We start from the raw sequence: 25,039 nt of genomic DNA on the forward strand, positions 1-25,039 counted from the left end.
CCTCCTCCAGTTTTCTGAGACCTCTGCTGTCATCCATGAGTTAGCAAATATTATTGCCAGTGGCTCCAAGATTTCTTAAGCTAATTCCATCAGTACCCTGGGATGAATAGCATCAGGTCCTGCTGATTTGAATTCATTCAAATTGGTCAGAAGATCTGACGTTCTTTATTTATCCCGATCTGCATCCGTTCCCCTTTATTGTCTATGGTAACTTCATTAGTCATCCAGTCACATGCTATTTTTTGTGAGAAGACTGAAGCAAAGTAGTCATTGGGCAGCTCTGCCTTCCTATTATCTTCCGTTACCAGTTCACCTTCTCCATTGAGCAGCGGACCCACACCATCCCATATCTTTATTTTTTGTCTGACATATTTGAAGAACCCCTTCTTGTTGTCTCTGACATTCCTTGCCAGCTGTAACTCATTCTTTGCCTTGGCTTTCCTGATTTTGTCCCTATATGCTCGCCCTATTCCCATGTATACTTCTTTGGTGACATGCCCCTCCTTCCATTTCCTGTAAGTAACCCTTTTGGGTTTTAGATAGCTAGAAAGCTATGCATGCAGCCACAAGCTATAGATGGTATGGCTGAGGTACAAGCTCTCGACAAACCAGAAACCATTAACACCTGAGGAGAAATGGCTGAACACTTCATTATGAGGCTACAGAGAAAATACTGGACCTTTGACAAAGTCTACCTCAAGTCTGAAATGTATTCAAAGGAATAAATTAAAAATATTACCAGAAAAAAAGAGATGTCATGTCAAATAGAAAATCATTGACTCCACAAACATCTCCAACATCAAAATGAAGAAGCTACTGTCTCATGCTTGCCCGAAGGACAAGTGAACCACATAGCTTGCAGGACAAATGCTCCAGCATGTGAAGAATTGCTTAAAGAATGTTGTCATCACATGGCAGAATGAAGCTGCTGCCTCACACTGTTCAGTGGAGTTTCTTCTGTAATTCCCAGGAGGAGGCTGACACTAAACCTTGCATGTCATCAGTGCCACTGAGAGAGGTGCTTCTAAACTCTGGATTTTTGTTCTAGTGCTCTCGGTGAGACTCTACCTGAGACCTCCGCAAGATTCTGTTTTTCTGCCTTCTGCTAGAAAAAAAGTCTCTGTATCACTCGGACCATTAAAAGCCCCCACTCTGCCAGGTTTCCACGTCCTTTCAGGATGTGACACTGCTGGGAGGTTGGCTGGAAAGACCAAATTATCTTACTGGAAGGCATTTGATTCAGCCTCTGATGAGTCGCTCCTCATTCTGAAGGTGCTCAGAATGGCTGAGCCAGTCGCAGATGAGGTCATAATTGCACTGGAGGCATTCATGTGCCAAGTTTACCATTTGAAGACCAACATTACGACACTTGCAGAGCTACGTTGGTGGATGTTTTCCAAGAAGTAGACAAATGGAGATAAATTGCCACCGACGAGGGCTGCATTTATACCTCCCATCAAGAGGACAAATTATTAAGCAAGGGAATGAGTCTGAGATGATTGAGTGCATCCAAAACCACTTCCCTTGCCAGGCATGGAGGATGGACTGATCAGACCAGTTATGTGTGTTCCCAAATCAGTCCCAGCTAATCAAATGCTCGTGTGCACCACCCTGCAAATATTTGGCCAGCAGCCTGCCTTGTATGGAGATGTGTGTGTGCAGCACAGGCAAGGATCAGTGTGATAACGTGTCTAGCAGAAGTGCCTTAGACGGAGATGACACGGATGATGACTTTGACGAAAAAACATTTTCAGTTGTACATGTCAGGGCCAACTTCTCTACGATTCCCAGAGATCAATGCCTTTTTTATGTAAGTAACGCATCCCTGCAGTAAAGTATAACTAAAAACTGTTGATTTTTAAATATTTTCTCGAATACGTATCTACATAATTGCTCTAGGTTTGTCATGTTTGGTACCACTGTGTTTGGGGGTGAAAGGGCTTTCAAAGAATACCCAACTCGACCCATTTCCGACGACACTATTATCAAAATTTCAACCACACAGAGCACCTGGAGGTGGGCGGCGGGGCAGCGAGTCCCCCCTGCCATGGTACACCACTGAAATGATGATTCTGTAGATTTTTACGAATCAAATGACCACCACCACCCCGTGCACACACACTTACCTTTCTGACACTAACTGGCCCATGGAGTGACATTTTATCACATTATGCTCCCAAGTACATATCACCCACATATCCAGCACACAGGGGGACAGAACTCACCCTGCCCAGGAGGCTGCATATGTGCTCTGAGTGCCAGGCTTCCTGCTACAACCTGGACCAAGAGGTTTTAAAAAGATCTGAGAAAACAAACATTAAAAAACTCCCAAATGTCAGATCCCCTCAAATGACTACACTGTATGAACAAAGACAGCAGGCTGAGCACCCCCAAAGATAATCCCACCAAGAGGAAACAAAAATGGAGGGAAAACAAAATTTACCTTGCTCCTCCCAGCAGTGACTCATCTGTTACATGTGGTCTCATGAGGGTGTGTCAGCATCACCAATCAACTCACTTTAAGTGCCACACGTGGAGGCCACCCACACAGGAGGTGCAGAAATGGCCATGTGATTGGATATACTATAAATACAGCCCACACACGGCAAGAAAGGCTTCTCGTCACGTGAATTTGTGAAATGTTAGGTGGAGCAAAATGGGCCCAGCTCTCCTGCCAGGTGCTCCAGTATTTTAATTATGCTCAGTGTTGACATGATGTAGACAACTAGGAGGAAAGCCATCCCATCTCATTGCTACTGTTCTGGAAACAGAGGCATGGTACATTCCCTCAGCATGGAGGAGAGGCTGCCAGCTGTATCTTCAGGACAGAGAGCTGTCGGAGGCCTTCCATAACTACTGGGAAGGTTCTGGCTCCATGGGAAACAATGTTGATCTTTCCATACCTGTTTGCTTTAGATGGTGTTATGAGAATGCTCTAGAAAAGAGATGTGTGTCTATCCACCTGTAAGCAGTTAACAAACCATCTTCATTGGTTTTGTAGAAGCAACAGACATTGTGGTGTACTGCAAATGGCTCCTTATGGACAACTCTTCACATGCTGCTCTTCATGGGTGACACCCTGATCTTTTACCAGAAGCACAATTCCCGAATGTCAAGAGCAAGTAGCAAGGGTTTGGTCCCAAAGGCAGACAAACAAAGGCAATTACATGCAGTGTCAGCTCAGCCAATGGGGCATGCAGGAATATTGCAAAATCTGTTGGCAGGTCAGGTACAGGAACTTCAGGCCAATGAGAGGAGGAGACCCAAAGCATGGCTGCAGGTGCAGGGATTTGATGCAAGGCTTTAGTTGTCTGATTTTGGCCTACCTCCCAAAATGATACTTGTCACATATTGGTCAGGTGACTAGTCCCTTTTGCCAGGTAACAGGCAAACACTTCTGCCAAGATCATCCTTTCATACCCATCCATTCCATTTGGCAGCGCCACATCTGTAGCACTGGAAGCCAGTCAAGCCATGGTCCAGAATTATATTCCAGATCTTTATATACAAAGAGTTTTCAGACATGTATCATCCAAGAAAGGAAAAACTAAAGGAGAGTTCTGACCTCATTCCTTCCACTAATAGCTACATGCACCGAGTCAAAAGTCACGGAGACCAATTTGAAATTGCTCTTATGGTTATGATAGTAACTATGATAGAGGGTCAGTGCCTGTTTTCCCAGTGACCACCCCATCTCCCAGGGAGTCCACCTTAAAATTGAGGCTTTTGCTTTGAAGATCAGCAGCAAGTCTTCCCGTCACTTGAAGACACGATATCTCATTCTTTTATTAGCAGGTGCCTCCCACTGGAGCCAACGTTGCAAAACGTTTACCAAATGTACAGCATCAAGGAGACTGGGGAGGAATGTTGTATGCTCTCTGCCCTGCACATGTACCGTCTTCGCTCCTTTAAATGCAAACAGCTTCCACTACTTCATTCAGACAAATACGGAACACCAAAAAAGCCATATCTGCATTTCTCTATCCACCAAACCAGTTACCCTGTCAAAGAAGGAAATCAAGCTGGTTTGGCATGATTTGTTCTTGGTAAATCCATGACCAACAGGATCCAATGAGAAAAGAGAAGGGTTGCCTTGCCTTTGCACAAATTCTCTTGGCCTTCCCCGCCAACAGAACAGCCTTTTGTGTCTCTGCTCTCAGCTGCAAAAGCCTCTCTTATCTAACAGTTACTGCTCTGCAATGCTGAAATAGCTGCTTGCACAACCAGCTTGTCAAAATAACTCGGCTGGCAGCCCTTCAGCATTTCTTAGCACCACGGCTCGATTCTTAGTACTGAAGTTCCTGTCCTACTGGCAGAGAGCAAAGCGGAATGATTCACTTGTGAGGAACTGCCTTCTCTGTGGGATTAATCAGATGAGCTGAAGAAGCTTCACTTCTGTTTGTGTGCTTGTTTCTGATAATATGGCTGCTGCATAGGCTCAGATAACTTGGCAGTGCCCGATACATCCCAGCATATCAGTGTGGAGTGTTGATGTTGAAAAAGCAGTGTGTTTCTCTGGCATGATCTATGGTGGATCAGACCACACCAATAGGGCCGGGAAGGTCTTGTGGGTAAGGCATTGGACTAGGACTTGGAAGTCTTGGGTTCAATTCCCCACACAACCCCAGACTTGTAGGACCTTGAGTAAATCACAGGGCTTGTCTACTCAAACTCATTTTTTTTAAAAAAATCGCTTTTAAAGTGGATTAGTTGAAATGCCTGTGGGGGTGCTCGTATTCAGAATAAAGCGTTCTGAATTTGATTTAGTTTAACTCACTTTGAAGTGAATTAAAATGAATTAGACTAAATTGAGGAAAGATCACTTTAATTCCGAATAAGGGCATCCCCACATGGTTCAATGCAGTTTAACAAATCTCTTTTAAATTCACACCTTTAGTTAATTCAGATTAACATTCCTGAATGTCCCAGGAAGACAAGCCCTCCAGCTCCCTTGTACCTCTGTTTCCCCATCTATAAAGTGGAGACATCAGCCCCCTCCCTTCCAGGCATGCTGTGAAGGATAAACTCATTTATGATTGTGCTGTGTTCAGATACTATGGTCACGGAGACAGCTAAGTAGGACAGTAATATTTCTATGGGATTGTTTCTTTGACTGTTTGATCCATTTTTACCTTCAAAAACCCAGGAGGAGCAGCAAAGACTTAACATGAAGAGGCAAATCAAATCTGACATTATCAGTGGCTGATTGCTGACATTCTAAACACAGAGGGGATTCAGATTCCAGATTTTCCAGGATTGAGTTTCACTCCCTAGCGAGACACAGGTCCCCACCACTGTAGCTCCCAGCCCCCCAACAAATTCTGGGTGGGTGAGATAAAGTCCAAGATTAACTATGGTTCAGAGAAAGTCTTTAATAAGTTAAAACACACTGTGGGGCTGTGTGTTTGTGACAAGGACACAGTGTCTTTAAATGATCCCTTCTCCTTCCCTACTGCACGGTATTGCTCGCTGCCTAAATGCACATGCTGTACACAAACACACCCATGTTGTATCAGCAATAGTACATGCCGGATAACATCACAGGGAACTAATCTGGATTCAGACGTGCCCCAGAATCTTTCCCGGAAGATCTGGAAGTGTTAGTCTTGGAAGTTAGGTATGTTCAGTTAGGCTGGGCTAAAAAGACACTAGGCATAATAAAGCATCACTGGCTTTCCACTGTGTCTGAAAACCTACCATTTGCCTTCATCAGGAAAGTGCACTGACCTAGAGGCCTGGACTAGGAGGTGACCAAAGGGCTCTGCTCAGTAGTGAGTGACCTTGCCAGGAAACCGGGGCCCCAGTCCAGCTTTTAGAGGCATGCTTGGCTTTCTCCAGTGAAGCAAGACGTGTAAAACCTGGGCTGTGAAAATCCTTGACAGTATCTCAGGGTGAAATGGAACTAAATAATAGTGCTCCTGAGAAAACAAGAGAACCACTCATCCCAGCCCAAATTGCAACATCCACCCACCCACCCACAGCTAAAAGGCTTCAGCTACCATTCAGAAGTTTAAGGAGAAGGCTTAGCCCTGTCTCTGGGGTGGGAAGTAGATATTCCACCCCAGAAAGGAATTTTGCTTCCCTGCTGCTCTGATGGGTGGGGAGAGAAGAGGTAAATAGGAACCATCCCTCTCAACTTCCAAGCCTACCTATGCATGAAAAATGACCCACATGCAGAACACCTGTGTTTTGTTGCACGTCACACCATCATTTACAGACTCTACTGGTTCTTAACTATAAAAGCTGCTGGGCAAGGTGACGCATTTCTTTTTCACAGGTCAGGGAAGAACCAGTAACACCCAAAGGACTGAAAAAAAATTCGGTCACAAATGAGCAGTGAATCCTCCCAAATGAAAAATAGCAGCATATTTCCCACCCATTTGGAACCTAGGTTAGGACAAAAGTTCTAAGATGTAGCATCACCGACATCTATAGAAGCACAAGGTGTTATCGCATCAGACCTATTTGCCCTGCTCATGTTCACCATCAGCTCTGCTGAGTTGGCTTTTTAAAACCAGAATCTGAAACATATTCGCTTTCTCCAAGTGAACACCGAACTCTCTTTGTCACACATGGAACTGCCCTCTTCTGAGACCTGATTACTCCCTTCACCTATTTTCTCCTATCCACTATTCTCCCATACACATTCTTCAGCCACACAGTGCAGTGCTTTAACAAACAAAGCCAACCCGACAGTGGTGGCAGTCTTATTGAAGAAACATCCTGGGCCTCTTCAGTGGCAAGACAAAAAGAAAGTCACAGGCAGAGCAATTGGAGCTTCTACTGTGAAAGAATCTTGCAAGAGAAGTCCCAGAACTGGATCAAAGAATATGAGCTGGACAGTTCCTAGCCTAGTGGAAAGGTTATTGCAATAATTGTCTCTGTAAGAGGATGGGGGATAAAGGATTACATAGGTGAAAATGAAGAGGTGGGAAACAGAAGAACTTCTGTAATGGGTAAACAATAGCTCAAAGCAGTGGTTAAACAGGTATTTAAATGGAATAAGAAGTTAGCCAAAACTTTTATGGGGTGTTATAAAACCCTAGGGCTGTGAGCTTGTGTAAGAACAGACCAGCTGCACAATAATGCTGGAAAGTGTGTGTGTGTAAATTGTACAAAGATTTTTTATTTTTCAAAATTTGAAATGTTTTGACCAGCTCTGAAAATAAAAGATAAAAAAATCTGCAAAAGTTTTGTCTAAATTTTTCCCTCTTTTTTTTTTTTTTTTTGAATTTCATAATGTCCAAATTTGAAATTGTCAAAACTTCAGACTAGACAAATTTCAACCACCTCTACCAAACAACAGGTCAGTCACGGGTTGGGTCTCTGGCCTGTGCTATGCAGGAGGCCAGGGCATAATAGGCCTGTCGTAAGGTGCTGCACAAACAGAATGAAAAAGACCCCCTTGTGCACATCAGATTCTTTGTGGCAGATCTTCGTTTAGTGTAAATTGGCAGAGTGCCACTGTTGTTCCTGTGTCTTGTTGTCCAGTAGGGAACAATTTCTACTTGCCATGGGACACCTCTCCAAGTCAAATGCGAGAGGAAAAAGAAATTCAGAAATACAATGTAGCCGCTGTCCAAACAGTTCAATTTAAACTTCACCGATAGAGTAAAGGAACCTAGATGCAGCCACTAACCTGCAACGTGAGAGCTAGCCTGTCAAGGGGACAAATAATGACTTTTCTCATTAGGGTTGCCAAGACAACATATTTTCAGGTTTTAGAGTGGTAGCCGTGTTAGTCTGTATCAGCAAAAACAACGAGGAGTCCTTGTGGCACCTTAGAGACTAACACATTTATTTGGGCATAAGCTTTCGTGTAGGATTCTAGGTCACCACAGAAGTACGAAAGCTTATGCCCAAATAAATGTGTTAGTCTCCAAGGTGCCACAAGGACTCTGCATTGTTTTAACATATTTTCAGTGTATCACAAGGAGAGCATTTGCCAGCACAACAGCCTGTTGCTAAGTAATTATCTGTAGGTTACAGTATTGTGCAGATTAGGTTTAACTGCTGTCTTCTGATCTCTATAGGTGATCACTCTATTTGGAAGTGTATTTGCTGGGATCCAGGCAGGTTTCCTAACTGACATAGGGATGCTGACAGTACTTGTCATCTTCTGCTACCAAAAAAAAAAAAAAAAAAAAAAAGGTAGAAAAATATCTAACTCGTGGGCAGATTAATGGGGAATGGCAAGTGTACAGTCAACTGACCTAGAGAGAATTTCAGCCTCTCTCCTCCATACTGTAGGTATGTACAGCTCAGTTTGCACTTTGGAGGGGCTGCAGCCTTTAGAGAGCATTACAATGGAGTTGACACACAAAAGATATAATGAGTCTATGGTATCTGGGTTGCAACAGGACTGTCTAAACACTCCCTGCTCAGAGTTTCCTCTGGCTTCCTGGATAATGAAGGAGACCCTTCCACCTCTCATCTGGGTACAGGAGCAAAGGGAAGCTGGGTGTCCTGTCCCAATGCCCAAGGGCTCTTTAGCAAAATCAATCATTAGCATGAGCACCCTCAAGACTGTGTGACACATACCAAAAGCTACGCCATACTCTTGCAATAGCTTTGCATTGAGATGCAAAGTCCATACTGAAGACTGGTGGCACCTTCCTCGCTCATAAGAGGGAGGGCTAAACGAATGAATTAGAGCTATACTCAGTGGGTTGCAGCTTCCCCACTATGGCATGTGGGGACAATGTGGATTTAATTTAGACTAAAGCATGTACACGGAGGAGGACTATAAGCCTTCCGTGCAAATGCTCATGTCAAAAATAACCTGAACGTCATCGACACTGTTGCTTTATGCTTTTAAACAGATGGCATGTCTCACCCTGGAGGTGGCTGCATTTCAGCAGCAGAGGAAGCAATCCCACCTATACACACCCACAGTGGGGGTTATGTATCAGCTTGTGAAGCACCAGAGAATTCTGTCAAATGAACCATGTTCTATCCTGGAGACCCTTGGACGGCAGGCACGCTAGGGGAAGAGCGGTAGTGTAAATCATCAGCAATGCCACCCAGGGGATAAAACATTGAGAAGCTCACTGAGTAGAGAATCCATTACTTTATGACATGTTTTATTCCCTTCTTTTCTGTGCCATCGAGGAGAGGAGTAATTTGCCGGCACGGGAAGTCTGCCTCTTGAATGGCATTATGGAGGACAGCTGCAGAGGCAAACACAAGTAGATTGGTTTGCCAAATAAATCAGCTTCAAGCCTTTTCCTGCACAAATGAATCGGGCTCGCTGGGTATCATGTGTCACATTAAATATCATAAAATATGCTTATTGGAAAAACAAACCTTTTGGTTTTCTTGAATCCATCTATCCTGGCTGCTCCCGGCAGGGGTTTTCTAAGGCTGTAGCAACACACAGCTTCAGAGACCACAAAGGGATGGGGGAAGAAAACGGAGTGAAGAAGATACTGAATTGAACAAGCGTTTTAGAGGAAGCTTGTATCAGCAGATCGGCATCCGCACCCAACTCAACCAGCCCCAATGGCCTTTCCTGTTTTGCAACCTCCTTCCTGTTGAGGGAAAGGACGATTGGTGGGGAATGCACTGGACTGAGGCACAAATTCCGTGCTCCGGTCCCAACTCGGTCACAGACACCTGGTGTGACTTTGGCCACTTACTCTCTCTCCACCTCAGTGCCCCATATGTAAAATGGGGATAATAAAGCTCCCTTTTCCCCTACCCTTTACCTGCCTTGTCTATTTAGACTGTAAACTCTCCCTTACAGCACTCTACACCATCAGGCCCTGATGTGGATTGGGACCTCTAGCAACTACTGCAGTCATACTAATACAGGCAGTCCTCGGACTTATGACACAATTGACTCCTGAGAACCGTGTCGTAAGCTGAAAACGTTGTACCTTGAATCCCATAGGAAGACTATGGGATCGAGCGTCGTAAACTCAGAACGGGACATCAATTTACAAATAAGAGATCCAGATGATCTACTGTCCAACGCAAGAGCTGCAATAGCACTAAAACCTCCATTTCTAGGCTGGGTGAAACTAGCTGTATACGGCAAGTGCACTCACACATACTACATCAGCTTATTCCCTTTAACTGGTTGAACACTGCAATTGATGAGAATTTTTTCTCCCAGACTTCAGAGAAAGAGGCACTTGTCATTTTACTCCTCTCTTTCCAGACTCCTAAGGAAAGATCAGCAGCGTGCAAGCTGGATGGACTTGTGAGCATATGCAGCTATATCAAATCAGCACCCATAACAGATTCAGGGCTGCTTGTCAGTGAGTCACTTAGCCCAGGCCCTGGGATTTCAAGATGGACAGAGCCATCACTTAGGTCAGGGCTGAGACAGAATCCAAAACTTGTCAGTGGCACATTTTAAACAAGTGAGATGTTATATGATTAAAATATGACCATGTAGATCATTGTTGCTACCACTGTTACGCAACTGCAACAAAACTTGTACAAACTATGTCATGTAGGGTGTGAATGGAAAAGTTAGGGTTTACTGAATACAAATAGAATAATCACATTCATGTATCATTTTTGTAGCTGGAATTATGAAATATTGACTATGTACCTGTATTTCAAATGTGTTTGCTCCTGGGTAACACCCACAAGATACTTACATCCAGTCTAGCCAGCATATTATGTTGGGAATGTTTAAGCTGACGGCCCATCAACGAACACAATGGGCCATGGAAGAAGCCTATCCCCACCTAATGAACTTTCCAGATGGACGTTCTAACTAAAATATGGGTAATGGCCCCTGCTATGACACATCGAAGCATGCAAGGGCATGTGACTAGATCATGTGGTACTAAACTCCATCTTGTGCCTGTACTTTTCCACAAACTATGTTGAGGGCTTTTTTGGGACAATGACGTTTTCCTCCACGTGGCAGAAGCTATAAAAGGTCCTGGAAACATCTCCATTTTGCCTCTTTCCTGCTCAAACCTCTGGATTATGGATTTATACCAATGGGAGCATTCTAACCAAGGGACGGAGGTCCTTCCAATGATTTGGAAGCAACTAGAGACTTAACAAGCCAGCAGTTTATTCCATCTCTGTTCCAAAGCTGATCCAAGAACTTTGCAATTACTGTATGTATTTGATTCCTTTAACCAATTTTAACTCTCACCTTTCTTTCTTTCTTTCTATAAATAAACCTTTAGATTTTAGATACCAAAGGATTGGCAACAGCGTGATTTCTGGGTAAGATCTGAGTTATGAATTGACCTGGGTGTGTGGCTGTTCCTTTGGGATCAGAAGAACTCTTTGGTTTGATGAAATTGGTTTTAAATAACCACTCATCTTTAAGTCTAGTGTCTGGGTGTTGAATCCAGGACTGGAATACCTAAGGAGGCTGCATTTCTGTCTTCTTGTTAGCCAGTGTGGTGAGACAGAAGTTTACTTTTGTTGCTGGTTCGGTACATCTTATGGAAGAATAACCACCAGTTTGGGGCTGGTCAGCAGCTTGTCCTGAATTTGGTACTCTCAGTTGTGACCCACTGAGGCATGGTGACAACAAGGAATGAGGAGGATCAGATTTTTCATACCACAGCTTTGTTTTTCTCTCTAGCACTCCAGAAAAATAAAGGGAAAGTCGCAGCAGCCTTTATTTTACTTGTATAAAGTGAATCGCTTGCATACTTGAGAATAAGAGCTTAAGAGGCATCCATTCAACAGAAACTGTCCTATTTTTACATTTAAATGCAACTTTAAAAATACTAATTAAATTTTGCCTTCAACTCTGTTATTCACAATTCCCTTTCTACAGTTATATTTCTTTGCTTACCAATCATGTCATTTTCCATTTGGCAAGGTCTGACTTATTCTAACCACTCCCATAACCAAACACATGTTAGAAATTAACTGAACTGCATGGGCGTAGTTTGGGGGCAGGGGGCATTGCCCCCTGAAACTGCAAGCCTTGGGCAGGCATAGAATTTGCCCCTCCCCCCACATGCAGCCCCATTGACCTGACTGGAGCTGCCCCCCTCCCCCCAAATATAGAAGTCAAATTACACCTAGTGCAATGGTCTTCTTTTTGTTGGTTTAACTTTTATTTACATAACACTTTGCCCTATTGATCTCTCATATTTTTGACCTCCAGCATAAATCACGAACATCAGAAAAGCTCTAAAAACACCAATGCATTAGTTCTGCTGCTGAAGAAGCCGCAGAGGGGGCAGAAGAGATTAGTGTGTCTCCAGAGGCCCCGGTATAGATAATGTCTATTCTTTAATAAAACATTTTGAAGAGTGGTGGAGTACAATAAAAACGAATTATCCAGAACCTGCACAATTTTCCACAATCAGGTTGTTTACAGTTCTAAAATAAATTTATTAGACCTCAAATCTAACCAAAAAGCCTTTACTTTGACACAATTGTTGGAGAAATTTTTCCAAAATGAGATTTTTTTCCCCTCCCAGCTCTTTCAGTGTCACTTTTCTGCCACAGTTGAGTTTCCCCCTTGTACATACCAGAAAAGGGCTAAGAGTATGTCCATCTTGAATCAGACACCTACAAAGGCTCTGGTACAGCAAGCAGCTTGCTAAAATTGTTAGGGTTTTCTTTTTGGGGGGTGGGGAATGATGAATGTCTGCAGACACCACCAAACTGTTTGCCACTGCTGAGACAAGGTGGCCTTCGTCTCTAAGTAGGGTTGCCAGGCGTCCGGTTTTCGACCAAAATGCCCAGTCGAAAAGGGACCCTGGCAGCTCTGGTCAGTACCGCTGACCGGGCTGTTAAAAGTCTGGTCAGTAGCGCAGCGGGGCAGGCACCCCCGGGAAGCTGCCGGCATGTCCCTCTGGCTCCTAGGCACAGGGGCGACCATGGGAACTCTGCGTACTGCCCCCACTCCAAGCGCCGGCTCCGCAGCTCCCATTGGCTGGGAACTGCGGCCAATGGGAGCTGCGGGGACAGTGCCTAGAAGCAGGGGCAGCGCATGGAGTTACGTGGCCGTCCCTGTGCTTAAGAGCCAGAGGACATGTCACTGCTTCCGGGAGCTGCCTGAGGTAAGCACTGCCTGGAGCCCACACCCCGAACCTCCTCCCGCACCCCAACCTATTGCCCCAGCACTGAGCCCCCTCCCGCACCCAAACTCCCTCCCAGAACCCGCACCCCACATCCCCTCCCACACCCCAACTCCCTGCCCCAGCCCTGAGACCCTTCCTGTACCCCAAACCCTTCATCCCTGACCCCACCCCAGAGCCTGCACCCCCAGCCAGAGGCCTCCCCCTTCCCCCACCGCACCCCAACCCTCTGCCCCAGCCCCATGAAACTGAGTGATTGAGCGAGGGTGGGGGAGAGCGAGCGACAGAGGGATGGAGGAAGGAGTGAGCATGGGGTGGAGTCTCGTCGAAGGGGTGGGGCCTCAGGGCAGAGGTGGGGCATGGGTATTTGATTTTCGGCAACTAGAAAGTTGGCAACTCTATCTCTAAGACAGGGGTTCTCAAACTGGGGGTCGGGACCCCTCAGGGGGTCGCAAGGTTATTACATGGAGTATCACGAGCTGTCAGCCTCCACCACATACCCCGCTTTGCCTCTAGCATTTATAATGGTGTTAAATATATTAAAAAATGTTTTTAATGTATAAGGGGGGGGTCACACTCAGAGGCTTGCTGTGTGAAAGGGATCACCAGCACAAAAGTCTGAGAACCCCGGCTCTAAGACAAGTAGGACAGGCTTGGTAATGGACTTCTTACAGAAGGCAGTAACCTGTCATGGAGTGAAGAGCAAAGGGAGATGCCTGAGCCAATGCCCACAGAGGTGATGGTTGTATAGTTGGTGGCAAAGGCTCAGAGTGGGGCTTGTTCCAACTACAACCTGAGCAGAGAATTAAACTATTAAAATAATTAACTGCAGTGGGCTATGAACTCCTCATACCCTGTAGTTAGATGGGAACTCCCAGGAGACCTGCACATCCATGAGAGAGCCAGGAAGATGCTGCATTTCCAGTGGGAGCCCCTGGATAAGGCTTGTCAGAGCTACCACTCTTCTAGCAATGGAGGGCTGAATGGAACCATCGGTGCTGTTCCTTAGAAGTGCTTTGTGCCTGACTGACTAATCCTTTGCCTTGCTCTTCCAACTCCCATCAGAGGATCCCAAAGTGCTTTCTCAGCATGAAACCATTAAGCCACAATGGCCCTGTGAGCTCTGCAGAAGCTGTAAGCCACATTTTACAGGTGGGAAAATAAAGGCAGAGACCTCAAGGCCAAAGTCTTCATAAAAGCATCTGTCTTGAGACACCTAGGGTTTTCAAAGGGGTTGAGAATCCACAACTCCAGTAAGTGGTGATGAAACCCTGGGTGCGCAGCCGCCAAAAATGGGGGCACCCCAAATGAGTGCATCCTGGGCACGCAGTGGCAGCAGAAGCAGGATTAGAGCTCAGCTCTCTCCCAACTTGAAGTCCATGACCCCTCCCAGCAAGCATGACCACCCCTGGCATGTCCTGAGCACCTCCCTGAACCCACAAACTGGCCCTGATGTTCTCAGGTCTGAGCCACAGCCAGTTCAAAAGTCCTGCTAATGCAACGTTATGGCAGAACACACAAAGGTAGCACACCACAGTGCCCCGATGCAGTGGGGCACAGATACAGCATCTCTCTGCAAGAACAGTCTCTCTGCCCAGAGGAAGACCAAAAATAGACAGTGACTCCATTCTCCCCTCCCAGCCTCTCTCCAAAGCAAAACACTTCCCAGGATACCACATCAAAGGCTGATCTGACTGTACAGCAGCCCAGATCAATTATCTCTTCGCTTTGAAATAAGTCATGCTGAGGGAGGGAGCACAGAACAAGTCCCACCCTTACAGAGCTCAAATGTAGAGATTTTCTGCGGCCTTATGTAACAGAAATATTTAAAACTTACATGATTATACTGAATAAAATACTCCAACTGACAACATCTTCTTGTTATAGCTAGGTACCTACAGTACGCCCATCACCATATGCGAGTGCTGTCCAGAGCTGTCTATCAAACACAGACACGCACATAATTGTACTTTTCTCCCCTACCCCACTCCAAGAGTTTGGAAAACTAAGTGGAACCATCAAGATTCACATTTCATTTTGTGCCCAATTCAATGAAAAGTACTAGAGCTCCCACAATGTCGTAACGGTTCCAAAGCTACAGAATACACCCGCCCATGACCTATATCTTTCTTTCAGTTCTCCTTGTGGAAGTCTGCAGGTTTCTGTGATGTGGAAACAGGATGTAATTTGTCTTGAATCAGGCCCTTTACAATACCATGGTATTTCAGCCAAGCCCAGGCCAACCAAAACGAACCCCAGGACCAGAGCTAGATGAAAAAAAATCTTTTTCCCTTACAGGAAATTTTGACTCTTCATTGAAAACCAAAACTGAAACATTGTTTGGCTTATAGCTGAATATTTATTTTTAGGGGTGGGGGAGGGGGAAGAGAATTTTCCAATTAAAAATCAGAAATTTGAGGATAGCAGCCATTTTCTGTGGCAATTTTCAGTTAGTTGAAAACACAATTTTCCACCAAAAAAAAAAAAAAAAAAAAAATTGATGGGGAAATTTTGACCAGCCCTACCTAGGACGTGCTCAGTGGATCACAAACCACCTTGCAGATTTTACATTGAAAATGGACACCAAAACAACTCTATCAAATTCCCCGACAGAAACAGTGACTTGTTTTTTTAGAGTGCTCTACATTTGCTAAATACGACCCTATCTCAATCCCTCTGTCCGCCGGGTAGAACTACTAAGGCTTACACGTGGAGATAACTATCATTCAACTAAAATTAGGATAAAACTTATCACAATACGGATTTTCCGAATCATTCGGCATTGGCCTAACTGCCCCCCTTGACAGCCGTAGGAGTTTTACCTTTGACATCAATGGGGAGCAGAGATAGGCCAACACTGTGCATTTTTGAAATCCCCTCTTTTATATTTAGCATATTAAAGATTTCAAGAGAGAGGAAGGTTATGGCTGAAAGTTTTGCTTCTAAAACTGGGACCACAACTGCGACATCACGGTTACCTGAGGAGCCTACATAGGATTAGATGCTTTACCACATGCATTCTTGCGCTATTAGTTAAGCAAGGAGCAAGAATAGAATGTTGGCCTAGGACTCCCTGGCCGAGATTCTCATCTTTCTCAAAAGCACAGGGATCCTCCACTAGCGTTCTCCATGATACCGTCCCTGCAACTCCAGCCATCAGGCAATGGTGAGTCTGGGTGCTTTCCATTTTATGTTTCTAAGCAGTTGGCCACCTACAAGTATCTCCTCTTTCCCCATTGCACCCTCTGTATTTCCCAGGAGCAGAAGCAAACAGACAGGGGAGGAAGGAGTGAGATTTCTATCCTCATTCCTAGAAGCACTGCACCCGGAAAGTATTTCTGGAGCCAACCCTATGATGAATATCTAGATGGAGCAGATTCTCAAAACCAGACAGTCTCATGAACCTGTGTACAGGCCCGTTCCCCAAAGCGCTTAGTAATATTGATCCCCAGGGTCTTCTCCAACACAGAGCCAACAGGCTTCATCAAGAAGGAATGTTCCTACCTGGGCAGCACCTCCTCCCACAAGCTACTCTCACAAGCACTGACTAAGTCACAGAACAGCGTCCATTAAAAAGGGCCTCAGACTCCTCCTCTTCCCAGAAGTCTTTGCTTGGAGTTCGACAAGTGAGCCTGCCTTCCCCCACTTAGGGTGGGGATGCTAGCCTGCTCTGCCTCAACCTCCCAAGTCCATCCTCTAGGCAAGGACAAATCTCCCAAGGCCCATTTCCTCCGGCCACTAAAGCTTAATAGTAATGAGTTAAAAGCGCAGCCCTGAGCCACTCTGCTCTCCTGGCCTTAACGAACAAACAGGGAGCATCAATCCAGCTTCCTAGGAAGCATGGTCTGTCCTGCCCTAAGACTGCTCCCTCCTCCCCAGTGGCAGCTCATTCTGGCACAAATTGCATTCAGGACTGTGAGGCCATCTGGCTCAGAAGAAGATAAAATGCTGCCTAGCAGATCCCTGAACATCCCTTAACACCATCAAGCCAGGAAGTCTCTTTGAGTTGCTGACACTTACCCATGAGGTAGCTCTTCACTTTCAGGTATCCTACAATCAGCCTGAGGATGGAAAGCTTATCGAGCCTGGCCTGGACATCCTCAGGGAAGGGCAGCAAGCTCGTCAGTTTGTTCAGCTCCTGATTGAGGCGGTCCCGGTGCCGCTTGGAGGGGTTTGACAGTACGCCCTCGGGAGGTGGTGGCTTCGGGCTAACAGAGGGAAAGAAAAATGCAAATAAGAAGGGAACTATCAGCATAAACCTGGCACAAGTCACATCCCCCTCTGCTAGGCCCTTCCCAAACTCCATCTGTGCACCACTGTAATCTTAATCGTCATCAAATAGTCGCTTGCATGTTCTTTGTCCACTTGTTTAAGAGAACCACACAATGGGAACTGCTTGACCCAGGTCAGAGCAAAAGAGCTTTCCAGCAAGTGGGAAGAAGATATAAAAGGGGGAAATGACATCATGATGGTACCTCACTCTCTCTACAATCACACATCTGGAAACACCTGAGGAACAAAGACTGAACTGGGGGAAGTGATGGTCCCAGGCTAAAGGGATTTCTAGCCTGTGTATGAAAATCTGGGAAAGCCAACCTACCCAACTTAGAAAAAGAATGTAATACTTTAGAGCCTACAAGTTGAAGCCTTAAGAATGTGCTGTGACGGGTTGGATCACAGAAACCCCCTTGGGAGCTGCCACCCAATGTGCAAAGACTACCCCTGTTTCTGTTTTCCCTGCCAGTAGAAATTCCTCCTCAGCCTGTCATATGTTCTCTGTACCCCCAAGTGACCAGCAAAGGGACTGTCATGCGCTACCAGCACTAATTCCCCCCGGTGGGGGCAGGGGAGATGCAGTCAGTGCCCAGGGACGCTATCTCAAGGGTTGCACAATGTCACATGTGCCAGCCTGTTTATCACTCAGGGTGAGAATTTGTTAATTCATATCTTACCTATCTAGTATGATCAGCTCAGTTTGCGGTTTTGTTTATTTACTAGGTAATCACTTAAAAACTACCCTTTTGTAGTTAATAAACGTATTTTATATTTTCACCCAGATCAGTGTGCATTTGATTAAGGTGTCTGGGGAAAAATCTCAGCTTCGTTACCACAAGTGTGCACGGTCCTCTTCACATTGAGGGAGAGGCGGACCGGGTGTTAAACTCATATATGGGACAGATTTGCTCTGGGGTCCTAGGCTGGGAGGCTGGTGGTCAGAGAGCCTGCGTGTAACTGCAGCTGGGTGTGTCCCTACCTGTGTGAATGCTGGTGAAAGTGCAAGCTGGGAGGGCTTTGCAGCTTCTCACAGCAGCACAGTGTGAGAGGGAGCCCAGGCTAGTGCGTCACAGGGCTCAGTGGTACCCCAGTTCCAGATGGCACCCCAGTGGGAACTCGTCACAGTAGGATTAACTACTTTATAATTAGAATCCATTTTTCAAAGACTTCGTCACACTTTCATTACAGAATCTGTTCATCGGAAGTTTAAACTTGGGCTAGAGCAATGGATCCATGTAGAGATAGGATGAGAATTTAAACAAAAAAATGCTTTACTAGAGTTTTCAGTTCCAGATTTTTAGGAGTGAGAAAATAAAATGATCTAGGTTTAGCAGTTCTACATCAAACATGATTCTTTGCTCTCTTGTTACTCAAAAACTGCCCATGAGAGTCCAGAAAGGAGAATAAATAGGAAGCTTTATTTTTCAAATTTTAAAAAGGGATTGACCACTATTTCACCATAGTATTTTTTTAGGGCTGTCGATTAATTGCAGTTAATGCATGGGATTAACACAACACAAATTAATTCAATTTTTTTAAATAGTTGTGATTAATCACAGTTTTAATCGCACTGTTAAACAACAATAGAATACCAATTTAAATTTATTATAAATATTTTGGATATTTTTCTACGTTTTTAAATATATTGATTTAAATTACAACACAGAATACAAAGTGTACAGTGCTCACTTTATATTATTTTTATTACAAATATTTGCACTATAAAAAAGAAACAGTATTTTTCAATTCACCTCATACAAGTAGTATAGTGTAATCTCTTTATCATGAAAGTGTAATTTACAAATACAGAATTATTTTTTTACATAACTGCAACAATGTAAAACTTTAGAGTCTACAAGTCCACTCAGTCCTACTTCTTGTTCAGCCAATTGCTAAGACAAACACATTTGTTTACATTTACGGGAGATAATATTGCCCACTTCTTATTTACAATGTCACCTGAAAGTGAGAACAGGCATGGCACTGTTGTTGCCGGTGTTGCAAGGTATTTATGTGCCAGATATGCTAAATATTTGTATGCCCCATTATGCTTCAACTTGTAAGCACTAAAGTTTTACATTGTGTTGTTTAAGTTGCACTTTCAAGTTAAAGAGATTGCACTACAGTACTTGTATGAGGTGAACTGAAAAATACTATTTCTTTTGTTTCTCTTTTTTACAGTGCAAATATTTGTAATAAAAAATAATGTAAAGTCAATTAATCATGACTATTTTTATCTCGCAATTAATTGTAATTTTTTTGTTAATCATTTGACAGCTCTAGTATTTTTTAATGATATTTTCACATATTGTACCAAAGTAATGTGTGTGACAACATACTTGCAGTGTACTATTCAACCACTATATGTCTGCATGCTGCATAGAGTCTGAGAAAAGGTTTGTTGCTTGGTACATGAGAGACTAAGTTGGAACTCAAACTGTGTGGAAGCCTGGTTGAGTCTGTAGTTTATAGTTGTTTTCTTTAATAGATGTCTCTTGTTTAAGAAGACAAGTGATTCAGTACCTCAAGACAATCAGATTGTTGGATGTCTGATCCTTATCTAATGAAAAAGTTGTTTGTTTGTCTTTTTAGAGGGAGTCAGAAACTAGCTTGTTCACAGAAGTTCAGTAAAGTTAGTTTACACAAACTGTAAGATTATAAAAAGCAGAACAAAATGTAATGCTCTTATATTGCCCCATTTAAGGCATCTAATGCATTTTAGATCTGGGACAAATTTTCTTAGAGGGGGCCCACTTTCTAGTAAAGGCAGAAGAAGATCATTCTTCACTCACAAGGTCCTTCCAGGAGACAGGGACAATGTTAGGAGAAATAGGCAGACAGCAATGATACAAGAGGCTCTGCTTAGAAATAATGATAACTGAGTATGCTGAGGCAGTGGGAGGCTTTTGGTGAGTTGCCAGTCAGGTGCAAGGGTGAAGGATCTCTTGTAGCATCCAGATGAACATTGAGAGTGCTCTATGGAGGAATCTATGGTACCTACTCACCAACGATGCAGGGAAGTGTCAGAAAGAGGAAGCTAAATTTAGGTTACTAGGAAGAAGGCTTAAATTAAACAGCCTCTACAATAGCTTCCTCTTAAATGCTCCTGGCTCAACACACAAGGAACTCCCAAGGTCTCCATGGATGAGAAGATGTTGTAAAGAGGCACAGGTTGTTCATTAGACACTGGGGAAATCATAGGGAAAGGGATAGTCTGTACAGAATAGCTGGGGTTCCACCTTAACCAGACTACTTACCCATAAAGTAAATAATGTATACCAGGGAAATTCCCAGCTGCTCAGATCTGAAGTTTTACAGCCTTGCCCTTATGTCTCACTTTGACCTGACCAGACCACCCGTCCACTCCTGGTGGTGGAAGGACAGTTCAGTCCTACGTCACTTCCCTGCTTGTCCTCTTTGCTGAGGCTGCCATGGCAGTGGCATCTGTGAAGCACACACACATCCACTGTGGAGCTGGAGCGAGACCAGCTCCTCTCCGAAAGGCAGCTGTCACCTAGTGACTGTCAGTTACTGCCAACCTGTGCTGGTTTCACACAGCAACCCGGGGGATGATATCCTAGCTCATTACCCATCCTAGCACCCAACCAGACCTCTTGGATCCGGTTCCTCCAGCGAGCTCACACATAGTAATGCAGATTCAAAGCAGTATTTAATCTAGCTGTAATGCAAAGGATAGCTATTTCTCCTCAAGAGAGCCTCCTCCAGACATATTATTTCAAATTGCCTCGTTTAACTCAAAGTTGTGTAACATAACTTCTTTCTGGAAGAAATGAAATCCTAATTCCTACCAGAAAATGTTGACCATAAAGATAGTTCATAATATCAAGTTACACTAACATGCTTCGCAATCCACTCCTGCCTCTCCCCACACACACTGGCCTTAAAATTGCATAAAAGCACTGCCATGTGACACTGGTAAAAAACCACTGAAAGTCACTTTCTTTACACATTGAACAAGGGTCTGTGTTAGAATCAGGAAGCCAGTATCATCCTTAAAGCTACTCTGCCCCTGCTTTACTGTAGCGCTTCTCTTAGAACCTTCCCTACCCTGCCAGCCTGGCTTTTTACTCCAGATTTAAAGAGAACAGTACAATTATGCTCATAAGCACTTCCAGCTCCCAGCATGAGAAATGAAGAAGTCCCTTCACATCCAAACTAGACAGCCTACTTCTCCCATTTTAAGGTGGTTCAGTGGAGTTCCTAGAGCAAACTCTTCTACTCTAGTACTTGAGATTTTTCTTCTGCGGGGCTAATACATTAAAAATTGGTCTGTCTAGGTCCTGTGTCCCAGTCAAGGCCATGAGACCCCCTACTACCCCATTTCACTCTCTTTAATTCCCCATTCGTAAGACCCAAACACACACAAACTGCAATCCTTCCTGCCAGCAACTGCACAGGAGTACCCATCAAACTGCTCCTTCATTGGCCAAAGGAGTTAATGTTGAGTAATAGGAGGCTCCCCACTCTGTGCTACAACAAACATTTTCCCAGTAGGGGGCGCTATCGGGCGATTATCAACTAGCATCATAAGCTGAACCACATGCATCAGAAGGCAGAGCATGGCCGCTAAATGGGTCAGCTCTATGAATTTGTTTACTTGTCAGAGCCATGACAAGACACAGCTATATTATATGTGTATGTTTTACAGTGCAAAACTCAGCAAACAAACACTGGGCTGCGGCCCAAAGCAGTTTTTCCCACCGGAATTTATGATGGAACTGTCAACAAACCTAGCAACACCAACATAAACAGCAGGGGTGTTGCTGGAAATAAAACTGTTCTCTAATAGGGCAAAGACAACTGGATTTGTTATACACTATCACACTGCACCATTCTACTTACATTTGCTACAGTATTCCTCTACACCGGTGCTTCTCAAACTGGGGGTTGTGACCCCTCAGGGGGTTGCAAGGTTATTGTGGGGGGGGGGTGTCACGAGCTGTCAACATCCACCCCAAATCCCACTTTGCCTCCAGCATTTATGATAGTGTTAAATATTTAAAAAGTGTTTTTAATTTATAAGGGGGGGTCGCACTCATTGTGCGAAAGGAGTCACCAATACAAATGTTTGAGAACCACTGCTCTACACTCAGCATGGGAAATACTGCAGGAAGCTAAACTATTGCAAGCTGGTGAACCTGCAACTGCAATGGTGCCTGTGCTGTAAATTAATAACATCAGTTAGGGTTTTCTGTTTGGGGCAGCAATGTATGTAGTTAAACAAAGATGTGAGGTAAGGTAAGTAGATACATACTCCTGGCTTTGTCTTGCATATACAGTTTATTGGGATGCCTATTAATAGCATCTCATATATTAATTATATTTACAAATGGTATTTAACCTATTCCCCACCTCCCACCCCCCAACAATTTGAATGAATTGATATTGGACCAAACAGCCCTGCTTTAACAAACATAATTTCCCTTCCTACTGCACTTTGCCCCACCTATGCCTATCTGTCTTCCAGTCTTGGCACATTCTGAGGAGGGACTGCCAAGTACTCTGAATGCTCTGGGTCTGGGATACGGTCACATGTAGAGTTAGTTGCAAAACTTTTGACAGAACAGTTTTCCATTAGAAAATGTGTCAATTTCAGTGAATTTTTTGATGGGAAAAAGTCAAAATGAATCATTCTGATAATGTCAAATTGTTTCATTTCAACTTTATTGTTTCAGTGCATTTCATTACTACTTTTATATTATATTAAACTTAATTTTAATCTGATATGTATATAAAACATTTATATTATAATGTTTCAACGCTAACCCGGTAGACATTTTGAAATGGTAAGCGCTTTGGAAATCTCAAGGAGACAGCAGGGGAAGCCCGATTCCCCATTTCCCCAAAACTTGTGCAATCATTTACACCCATGCAAAGTGAGCATGAAGCACTCATCTTTCTGATCTGAAAGCATTTTGCACAGCCTTAGTGCAAAGCAGTGGAGAATCAGAGCCATTATCTTTTGCCCTGACTTGGCACTCCAGCAAGGGCAAAGGTTTCTCTCTCTCACTGCAGCTCCAGCGGAAGGAATCGTCTTTCCTCTAGGGCACTGGGAAGAAAAACCTGATTCGTTTTATTAGTACAAGAATAGCCCAGTGTCTCCACCACGCTGATCTACTTGTAGGACATCCTGAGAACCTGGCCCAGAGCCTGGATTGTCATCCTTAGATTACTTAGAGCAAATGTCCCAAAATTCCACAAACCACTGCCCATTTCATTTTCTGGAGATTTCTGTCACGTTCTCACAGCTCCAAAGGGAATTTATAACTTTGAAAAACCTGGGAAGGATTTTGACTAGACTTCCCAAAGCAGGAAACAACACCCTTGTGCTCTCTTTCTTCCCTGGGAATGGCTTTTTTTAAGAGTCAGCTTCTCTTAGGAGCGGAGCTACTAAGTGAACCCGGGGAAGCACATATATTCAGCGTGAACTTGTGTGTGTGAGTCTTTGGACAATTTCAGATTTCACAGTCAAACAATGCAGTCCAGATGGGATTTAAGTGGCATCAGAGAATCCGCGAGCTATTTCAGCAGCCCCATCCCAGAGACCCAGGCTTCTCTCGGAGTGTATTTCACAACCAGTTCTGGAGCAAATACTTTAGACATAAGTGAGCCAAAGGGGGAGCAAAGGGACAGCAGAGAACCAAGCCTTGTGAGGTCTGTCCAGGGGACAGAGGGGAAAGGAACTCGAGGACGCTGAATAGCACCAATGAGAAGGACTAGAGCCAGGGGACAACCTGCCTGAATACTGGAGCGAGCAGGAGCCAGGGGCAGAGGAAACACCTGCTCTTTGATTAAAGCAAACAGAGGCAGCACCAGCACCTCCCCAGACAGCCCTGCAAAGCCCCAGGGGTGGGCACGGGTGATTTACACATGCTCCGGGAAGGGGAGCTGCTCTCTCTCTCTCACACACACCTACCTTTTCTGCACCGGCTTTTTCCTCTTTTTCCCGGCATAAACGCCTCCCGTCCGCAGCATGACGAGCCTGGGACACAAGCCGCCCCCAGGGGAAAGTTCTCGCTGCTCTTCCTGGCACGCAGTGGGGCGGCGGGGAGGAAGCCCAGACTCCCAAGGGAAACCCACCGAGCCCGGCCTGCCCCGCGACGGGAAGGGGGGCAAAGCCCCAAAGCTGCTGCAAGCCGTGGCGCGAGCCTGCCCCCTCCCGCGGCCGGTCCCGGCTGCCCCACGCCACGCGCGCCCTCCCGACCCGACTGGGACTGGGACAAAGTTGACGCAGCTGGGCAGGTACAACCCTGCAGGGCGGGGCCGCGCGCCAGCCCCCTCCGCTCCCCGGGCAACACCCCACCCAGGAATCACAGCCACGCGGGAAGATGCTTTAAGGTGGATCGGAAAGTTGACACCGAGTCCCTGGCAATGGGGGGTGGGGAGTTGCCTCCCATTGCCCCCCTTTCCTGCTGCCCCCTTGGGGCCCTCGCCCCCCTGCTGCCAGCTCCGCGGGGGAAAGGCAGGGAGAAGGGTCGCCTGCATGGCTATAGAGCTCCCTGCCTCCTGCTGCCCCTCAGCCTGGCTCCCCTGGGCAGCGCGAGGGTCCTGTGCTATAAGGCCCCAGCCCCGCCAGGCAGAGCAGGAGGGAGAGACTCATAAAAAGAGGGAGGGGGGCAGGGCTGCCCAGAGGATTCAGGGGGCCTGGGGCAAAGCAATTTCAGGGGGCCGTCCATAAAAAAAAGTTGCAGTACTATAGTAACATGTATTTGGAAATGTAAAAA

At 45.1% G+C, this 25,039-nt stretch overlaps 1 protein-coding gene across 1 annotated transcript in view; it reads right to left on the reverse strand.

The window, feature by feature from the left end:
- Positions 1 to 24,290, reverse strand: part of LOC135885296 (aryl hydrocarbon receptor-like) — a 143,430-nt gene extending 119,140 nt beyond the window's left edge. Inside the window, exons 1-2 of the mRNA XM_065412950.1 lie at positions 24,232 to 24,290; positions 17,040 to 17,227 (exon numbers count right to left, since the gene is read on the reverse strand). Coding sequence (XP_065269022.1) covers positions 17,040 to 17,227; positions 24,232 to 24,290 — 247 coding nt within the window. The remainder of the gene's footprint in view (positions 1 to 17,039; positions 17,228 to 24,231) is intronic.
- Positions 24,291 to 25,039: the final 749 nt, after the last annotated feature.

Source organism: Emys orbicularis, chromosome 11 (genome assembly GCF_028017835.1).
Source record: "Emys orbicularis isolate rEmyOrb1 chromosome 11, rEmyOrb1.hap1, whole genome shotgun sequence".
NCBI lineage: Eukaryota > Metazoa > Chordata > Testudines > Emydidae > Emys > Emys orbicularis.